Source organism: Physella acuta, unplaced genomic scaffold (genome assembly GCF_028476545.2).
Source record: "Physella acuta isolate Inbredline_101_S28 unplaced genomic scaffold, ASM2847654v3 ptg001157l, whole genome shotgun sequence".
NCBI lineage: Eukaryota > Metazoa > Mollusca > Gastropoda > Physidae > Physella > Physella acuta.
Genome location: NW_026732674.1, coordinates 497,837 through 506,526, shown reverse-complemented (window position 1 = coordinate 506,526; position 8,690 = coordinate 497,837). Strand labels below are relative to the sequence as shown.

The window sequence follows — 8,690 nt, the reverse complement described above, 5'->3', positions numbered from 1 at the left end:
ATTAGGGTAAAGGAGGGCGTTAAGAGCCACACTTTTTAGCACCTGTACATTTTTAAAGATTTCTACTAATCTAAGAATTTTTTAGTAATGAAAATATGGCAAAATTATTATAACATATCTTACACAATATAAAACTAATAACAAAGTCTATTAAATATAATTTAAATGGGTTTAATTGAACATTATTGTCATACCCCCAAAATCAGCATTTGGGGTGAAAGGAGCCGGGCAATGGGGCAATAAGTATTATCTCCTAGTTTAGACTAACTCCGCAATAAAAATAATTAATTTCTAACCCCAAAATAGTTAATGCTGTGTACACACACTTTAACTGATACTAGCTATCACTAGGCCCCAATGGGCCCAGTCTACAATTGATACAATTGCAGGTGTACATAGGGCCTAAAGTCTAGTCGTTTACAGTAGGCACATTAGTATGCCTAGTGTGTAGCTAGTATACTAGTGTGTAGCTGTCCAGAGTTAACATTCTTATATGTAAAAAGGGTTGGTACTAACTAATCTGCCTTAATGCTTTCCCCTGATAAGCCATGTGTGCTATACATTACATAACATGACATGGAGGTGAGAAATGTTGAGGGGAGAGCAGTGGTACTGGTTTCCCCTTTGTTCTCCTTGCTGGACCATGAGGGCCATAAATTACATAAGGAGATGCTATCTCTGGTTGGCTGAGATCTAAGAACTAAGTCCATGCTACCTACAAAGAGATAAGTTTTATGGTGGGTTAGATACAGGTGGGGGCTGGGTATCATGGGGGTGAGAAATGATGAGGGGAGAGCAGTGGTACTGGTTTCCTCTTTGTTCTCCTTGCTGGACCCTGAGGGCCATAAATTACATAAGGAGATGCTATCTCTGGTTGGCTGAGATCTAAGAACTAAGTCCATGTTACCTACAAAGAGATGAAGTTTTATGGTGGGTTATATACAGGTGGGGTCTGGCTATCATGGAGGTGAGAAGTTGTGAGGGGAGAGCAGTGGTACTGATTCCTCTTTGGTCTCCACCCTGCTGGACCATGAAGGTCATATATTACATAATATGCCACCCCAGATTGTCTGAGATCTGTAACTGTAATCCATGTTACCTACAAAGAGATGGTGGGCCAGAAACTGGTGGGGGTTGGGTATCATGGGGGTAAGAAATTGTAGGGGGGGGGGAGCAGTGGTATTAATGTGTCTGATCACTTCCCTGCTGGACCATGAGGGTCATAAATTACATAACATACCACCCCAGATTGGCTGAGACCTAAGAACATTTATTCCTGTTACCTACAAAGAGATTAGAAGTTTTATGGTTGGTTAGAAACAGGTGGGGGCTGAGTCGGCTGTATTGCCCCTTAGGGGTAATAAGTACTTGTACCATTTTAAAAATTACCTTGCTAACATCAGATGACTGAATTTTTACTTTTTAGCAGGTTAGAATAGTATTTCAATCATTTAGACACAAGTCTGTTTAACAATTAATACATTTTGTGTTAACTATTCCTATACCAGTGTCATATTCAGTGGTCTAATAAATGAGAAACTTGCACATAGGGTTTCAAGAGCCACATAACAGTATCTGTTATAACTTTTCTAAACAGGCAAGCTAGTGGACAGAATTAATGTATTCATGTAGATTTAGTTATTATCTAACAAATAAAACCATTATGGTAATGATCAGTCAAGTTTTACTCTAATAATGATAAAAACTTTATAGCATGGTAAAATGGGACAAATGTCGGCCATTTTGTTTTGGCACCAATAATCACTGTGCAAAAAAAATTCACCAAAATAAAACTATTCTAGCCATAGCTATAAAAATAGTGTTAAAATGTACAACAACCAATGCTCTAATACAGGAACAAAGAATGGGCTTGAAAAACTCATTTGGTTTATTACAAAGTGAAGTTTCGCAAGTTATGTCTTTTTGGAAAAAAAGTTCACAAAATGGTTTTATGGAGATGAAAAATTTTAAGGAAAGAGCAGTGAGATTAAATCTTGTCTCATCCTATCCCTATTGGACCAAGTGGGTCATAAATTACATAAAATGAATCCTCTGCTTCTCTGTTATCAAAGAACAGCAGTGGTTGTTACCTCAGAAGTAGATTAGCAGTGTTATTGGGGGTTTTGTGGGGGTGGGTTGTTGATTGGGGCTTAATACCACACGGCTCTTAACGCCCTCCTTTACCCTAATTAATTAGACCTATTGCCAAGTGATGAATAGAATTATTAGAATCTACTTACTTAGATCTAGATCTAGGTAATCCCTTAGTTTAGCGTCGGAAATTATCGGGTAATGTTTGTTGAGTCTCGGTAATTAGAGTTACGGTAAACCATGGTTTATTTGACCATTGAAATATAAATAAATTGAAAGTTGATTGTAGTAAACTAATGTTTTAATTTTTTAAGTTTAATCGACAAAAGGAAACAAGAATAAATATAAATCTAATAGAAGTTTTAAATTAGTAGATCTAAAAAAAAAATATATTAATATAAATATAAATAATGAAGTCAAATGTAATAATTTAATGTTTTTGGCTTGCAGCGGATTTGCGACCATTAATTAATTAGATCTAGATCTAGCTAGATATCTAGCTGCTAGGCCAAGTTAAAAAAATCTAGATTACGAAAATAGTAAAAATGATTACAAAATGTAAAAATGATTACAAAAATAAATCTATCCAAATTTTAAATATTCTGTATAAAAATAAAAGATGACGCCAAATAAAGTATGGTTTACAGTACTTCCGGTGAATTCCGGAAGTGTGTGACAGACTTTGACATTGTTTTACTGTTTTTTACTGCTATACGATTCCGGAATAATAACCGACGCTAAACTAAGGGATTACCTAGATCTAGATCTAGATCTACATAACTACATAGAATTCTAAATTTAAGAATTATCGTAGCCTAGATATTTCATGTGTTGCAGCAGTGTAACGCAATACGTTGCCGTAATGTGTGCGGAACTTGGTATTACTAGAATTTACATCTCTAGTTCTAAGTGTATTTTTTTTTACTGCTACATAGCGCCAGCACAGCTGAGCGCACAATCAATATTGCTAAATTTGTACAAGTGAAGGAGGGTAAGATAGCGTTTTAAAATGCAAATATAAAAATTAGACCAGGCTAAAGAAATGGCAGATACGATATCTTGCAGCAGCTTCCTAAAACAAAGTGAAAAAATTGACTGGCTGTATCCAGATCTACTTTCAAAAGATGGACTTATACATATTCTTAGAAAGGTTCGAAGAATGCACAGGCCTAATAATTTCTTAGTTTAGTTAGTGATAGACTAGAATTAACTAAATCTAGAATGTGAATTCTAGATTAAAAAAATCTCTTTTCACTTTTCTGTTTCTTAGTCTTACTCTTACCTTACCCTTACTCATACTGTCTTACTTTACTTAAACTTTTCTAACGCCAACTCAACTTTACTTTACTCAACTGACTGGCCCACTCAAAGCCGCTTTGCCAAAGCGGCAATCTTTATGGATTCTTTTTTAGATTCTAGATCAGAGGTCGGCAACCTTTTGAATGGACACCAGCGAGTAAAGTCTCAAAGGTATTTGAGAGGTCCATAAATTAATTTAAAAATCATGCACAGCGTAGTTACAATTAATATGGTTATAAAATCTTGCCTGTCTGGTTTTTTTTCGGACTTTACTAAAGATTGGATGTATTTGATGTTTTTAATATTTTCGGTTACTAAATAAAAATAAAAAAAAAAAGCAAAAACAATTTGGTTTTCATGTGTAATGGCGACATAAACAATGGCATCCTGCTATTGGATAGGCCGCCATAAATTTTATTGTACACATTGTAAGCTAAAAATAGAAAACTAGGTCATGGGGTTTTTAATTTGCATTGTTATTTAAAAACTTGATCTGCAAAGTTTTGTAAACAAATAGTTATCGATCACTAAGTTACTGTACAGCCAATAAATATTTGTCTTACGAAAGTGAAACATCCGGTTATAACTTAGGCTTGATGAAAATAAATAGAAATGTAGCCTTAAACTCAACAAATTATTTTCAAGTTCTCTGGATTTGCAACTTTTATATAGCATTTATATCTAAAAATATAAAATTTCTAAATTAATTTTAGGCTTAAGTTTTTTTTTTTTTTTACGGTCTAAATCTAAAAAGCACGTTTTTATTCCATGTCAACAACATTATGGAAGGAATCTCGTCAACTCGCTGGTGTCCATTGGAAGAGCCAAAAGTTACAATTTACAAATGTTCCCAGTTTTTAAGGAGCCACTATCATTTTTATTTCAATATTTTTGGCATTTGATTGGGATTAGATATATACATTTGATTTTTTATTTGAAATAAATACTACTAAATTCTAAATAGCTTTAAATATGAAAGAATATTTATACTTAAAAAACATACTAATATTTCACACAAAACATATTAAAGTATTTTAGCCAGCTCTGCTCTGATTAAATTAGTAATCAAATAATTTAACTATACGACTATCCAATCCACTTTAGAAGCCAATAGCTTGTTTTACTTTCTTTACGGACACCACTGGTCCAGGAGGTGTCTCCCATAGCCAGGCACTCCTCAACACGGTCAACTCCTACTAACTAATTTTAATAATGGTCGCTTCTGTCTTCAGTTCTCACCAGGCTTATCTTCCAGCCCACTGAAAGCAGGGTAAACTCGTACCCCACTGTCCAGTACCCGGCTCAACTGTAGGAAGCCAATAACTAAAAAACCACGTCACTCAGGTCAAATTAATGCACAACGACCGATAGAGAAATGCATTATGTATAAAATAACATTCCTCATTTAACAATTTTCTAAAAAGTCGGCACTTCGACAGTGGCAAGCATGGAACCGTCGCCACGGGGCTGGTCACAGCACGGCTGTGGGGCTGGGCCTGGTGCCCAAGCGGCTGTCCATGTGCTCTCTACTCCACCTACTCTCATTGTTCTCTGAATAGTGTTTTTAACATGTTTAAAGTTGTTTTTCTTTGTAATATTTTTTATGAGTTTTAAACATAAAATAAAATAATCTATATATATAATTCTCTTCTTGGAGACGTTAGAAAACAAACTGTAAGCGCGCCTAGCAGTCCCCTCTCTTCCTCTATAGGCATATCGCAACCTGCCCCACCCCCACATGGTCTGGTGAGCTGTGGTTCACGCTAAATGTTTACAATCATAGAGCCGGGCTTAGTGCACCTATTATGGGCAGATAATTTAGTTTGAAACTATTTTTAACTTATTGGAGGTAACTAAGAGGAGGCTGCTTTCATGGGGGGGGGGGCTTTAAGGTAGGGGTTGGGGGAAAGGAGGGGGGGGGGTAACGGCCTACTGATACTGTTTTAAAGCAAATATTTTCAGTGGTAGCGTTGATACTGTCGAATTCACACATTATGAATGACTGAAAACTAGAAAATAAAACAACTAAATATCGGCGTATGATACGCCGCGGGTCGGCTCGTTATTAATATTTGTACATGGAACTGGAGAGCCGCATCTTGACATCAAAAGAGCCGCATGGAGCCGCAGGTTGCCGACCCCTGTTCTAGATCTAGCAGTGTCCACTCCACTTGTATTGTATTAGAATATTAGTCTTAAATCTTAGTTGTTAGAGTTAGTGTAGTTAAGTGTAGTAAGTGTATGTAGTGTAGTGTGTAGTCTTAGTGTCCATCCACAAGTGTGCATGCAGCCACTCATGCTGCAGTAATCCTGCGTCAAGTTGTTGGCCTGTACTTGTTCCAAAAACATGATAAGTTTGGATCTGAAAGTCTTTAGTGGGTGTATAGCACCCACAATCAAGCTGGGTACCATGACGGTGGGACAACGTCCTGCGCCAGGTGGTGGGGAAGGCAAGCCTGGTGAGAGCCCACGGAAGCAAAGCGACATGCATTGTTCGAACCGACATCTTTGTGAGGCTGCCAACAGCCCACACCAAGCCAGGAGCGCAACTCCTGAGCCGGTGATCCGTGTTGTTCGAGTGGGTGTATAGATCAGAAACTAGATTCCCCTCTCTTAATTTTAGGTTTAGAAAATTTAAAAGACTAGTTATGTGTGCAGCAGAGGCCAATTTCTATACCTCTCTTCATCAGACATTAATGACTGTGGCTTGCCTATACTTTCCAGGAAGTCACCTATTTCCTTTCTTAACTTAAATACTCTGCTCAGAAATCTCTCGCAAATTAGCCATATTACTGCTGTGAAATATGGTAAATCTTGCGATTCTGTGTTTGTATCTTTCAACATGTCTCTGAGCTATCTTTTGTTAGATATCCTCTCGGGTAGCATACATTCTATGTAGGGAAGCCAGCTCTTGTGTTATGTTCATGTCTTCATCCACACCTCTAATGAACACAAGAAGTTTAGCCAGCTCTTGTGTTATGTTCATGTCTTCATCCACACCTCTAATGAACACAAGAATTTTAGAGGTATAACAGCTGTCCAGCGACTCATCCATTGCAATAGAAAATGGCGAAACTTGCTTGCATTTTTCGCTATTTGAATCACAATGTAATCACCAATGTTTGCAACACGACAGGCAATGGTATTTGCACACAAAGCTACATTTTCAAATTGTTTTGAATTTTCTGGGTAAAGTTCCTCAGCCACCTCCAACTAACATTTAATCTGTGAACAAAAAGATTGCCGCGGGCCGGTTGAGAGGACCTCGCGGGCTGTAGTTTGGAGACCCCTGGTTTACAGAAACGAATGTTAACGATACTCAACAAACATTACTGGATTAATTCCGACGCTATAACGTGAGACTACCAGGCTCTTGTTGTCTTTTCTATAAGTTAATCTTTGAAGCACCCCTGCACCTATCTTTTTTTTAACCCACCATAAATCTTCTAATCCTTTTGTTGGTAGCATAGATGACTGCTCTTAGATCTCAGACCAGCAGAGATGGCATGTTATTGTTATTTCATATTTCACCATCATGGTCCAGCAGGGAGGAGATCAAAGATTTATATAAATCAGTAGGCTTACCACTACTCTCCCCTCAACATTTCTCACCACTATGTCATGTTATGTAATGTTTAGCACACATGGCTTATCAAGGGAAAGCATAAAGGCAGATTAGTTAGTACCGCCCCTTTTTACATCCAAGAATAACTCTGAACTGCTACACACTCTAGGTCTACTAATGTACCTACAAGATTAGTATATTTAAGTTAAAGTTTGCAATCAGCTGAGTACTAGAAATTAGGATGCGCTTACTACTACTTATTGTAAATTCTTAAATACTGACTATTCATGTGGATCTCCTCTTTCATGAGCCCCCAAAATGTAAGTTGGTTAAAGTTATAACAGATACAAATGACAAGTGTACCCATGGGTCTTTGCCATACTGCAAATAGTAATTACCAGTAGGCTATAGTCTAAGTACAAGTAGTCAGTACAAAAATAAGTAAATTATGAACAACCTAGTAGATCTAGTTCTAGAATGAGAAATGATATTTAACTTAAATAATCTCATCTTGATCATCTGTTGGACAGGAATAAAAGTATTGTGCTACTGGACTTGAGTATTATGTGCTTGTTAATTTCATTTTACATTAATATTGTATTTTCAGCGTTACATTGGATCATCAAACCAAGATTTGGAAAATCTTAACAAAGAGTCTCTAGTTGAACTTTACAATTGCTACATTTTGCCTTTGCCACAAAGGAAATATAGAAACAACAGGCGTGGACAATCTATGACCAGGGAGCAAATTTTAGCAACAAAAAGACATCATAATAGAACAGAAGAAGAGGATCCATTAAAAAAGTGAGCCTATTTTAAATGCTCGTTTTTGCATGATTACTTAAGACTTATACTAGTTTTACACATCAAAGAATCATGAAAGTTCCTGTGTCAGATGTTTGTCCACTCAATTTTATTTCTTGAGACTTCAATCTGTCTCACCCAGGTAGAGTTTGGGCTCCTATGAACATCTAGTACAAAAATAAGTCCTGGCTTTTGGTATTTTAATTGTAATCAGTATCAGTCTGTTGTTTGATATCTTCTAAATCTATCCAACTATATACAGACTCACTTTAATTTAAAAGTTTTAACTATTTTATTTCCTATTTAAAATATTCAAATTATAGGCTATCATGCTATTCTCATTTTTCTTATTTTAGAAAACAAAAAACAGATGGGGAAGGAGCTAGTCAAAGTAAAGTTTATGAATCCAGATTAAAGCCACCACCTTGTAAAAACAGTCTTGATAAAAAACTACAACTGTGTTCAAAAAGCATCGACAAACCTTCAGGTGACGCACCTGTTAGCAATGGAAATCAAGTAAATTCACCAAGAAAAAGATTAAAGTCAGGCGAGGAACCATCCAGTGATAACATGGTAGGCACTAGTAAATAGTACATGATTATTAGTATTTCTTAACAACTGCCTATTTACCTGTCTAAAACATTTTCTATGCAAATATGTAAACATAATTTTTAAGTAACTGTGCAGTCATGTAATTAATGTTATTTTTTTTCCTCCTAGGAACCAAGCTGTAAAAAGAATTTCACAAAAATTTCGTGGCCATGACATTTGTGTTATTGTTTTATCTACTGTAAATTTTTGTTTGAATGTCAATATTGGTCATTCTGATTTTAAATTTTAATAAACACTAAAAAAAATTTTACTAGGTCTACCTATTTTTAAAAAGATTTTTCTAATGAAGTATAGAATAAACCAAAACACAAATCATCTT

General features: G+C 36.0%; 1 protein-coding gene across 1 annotated transcript; it reads left to right on the top strand.

Annotated features, from left to right (window-relative positions):
* The first annotated feature begins 3,093 nt into the window (after window positions 1–3,093).
* On the top strand, window positions 3,094–8,668 carry LOC131956541 (uncharacterized). The gene is made up of 4 exons (XM_059321049.1): window positions 3,094–3,241; window positions 7,563–7,759; window positions 8,116–8,332; window positions 8,480–8,668. The coding sequence occupies exons 1-4, from the start codon at window positions 3,134–3,136 to the stop codon at window positions 8,522–8,524; spliced, it is 567 nt and encodes a 188-aa protein (XP_059177032.1). The 5' UTR covers window positions 3,094–3,133; the 3' UTR covers window positions 8,525–8,668.
* Window positions 8,669–8,690: the final 22 nt, after the last annotated feature.

Coding starts and splice junctions, on each gene's coding strand:
- LOC131956541 (XM_059321049.1), top strand. CDS start 3,134: ATGGCAGATACGATATCTTGCAGCAGCTTCCTAAAACAAAGTGAAAAA. Junction 7,760..8,115: donor GAAGAGGATCCATTAAAAAA/GTGAGCCTATTT, acceptor TTCTTATTTTAG/AAAACAAAAAACAGATGGGG. Junction 8,333..8,479: donor AACCATCCAGTGATAACATG/GTAGGCACTAGT, acceptor TTTTCCTCCTAG/GAACCAAGCTGTAAAAAGAA.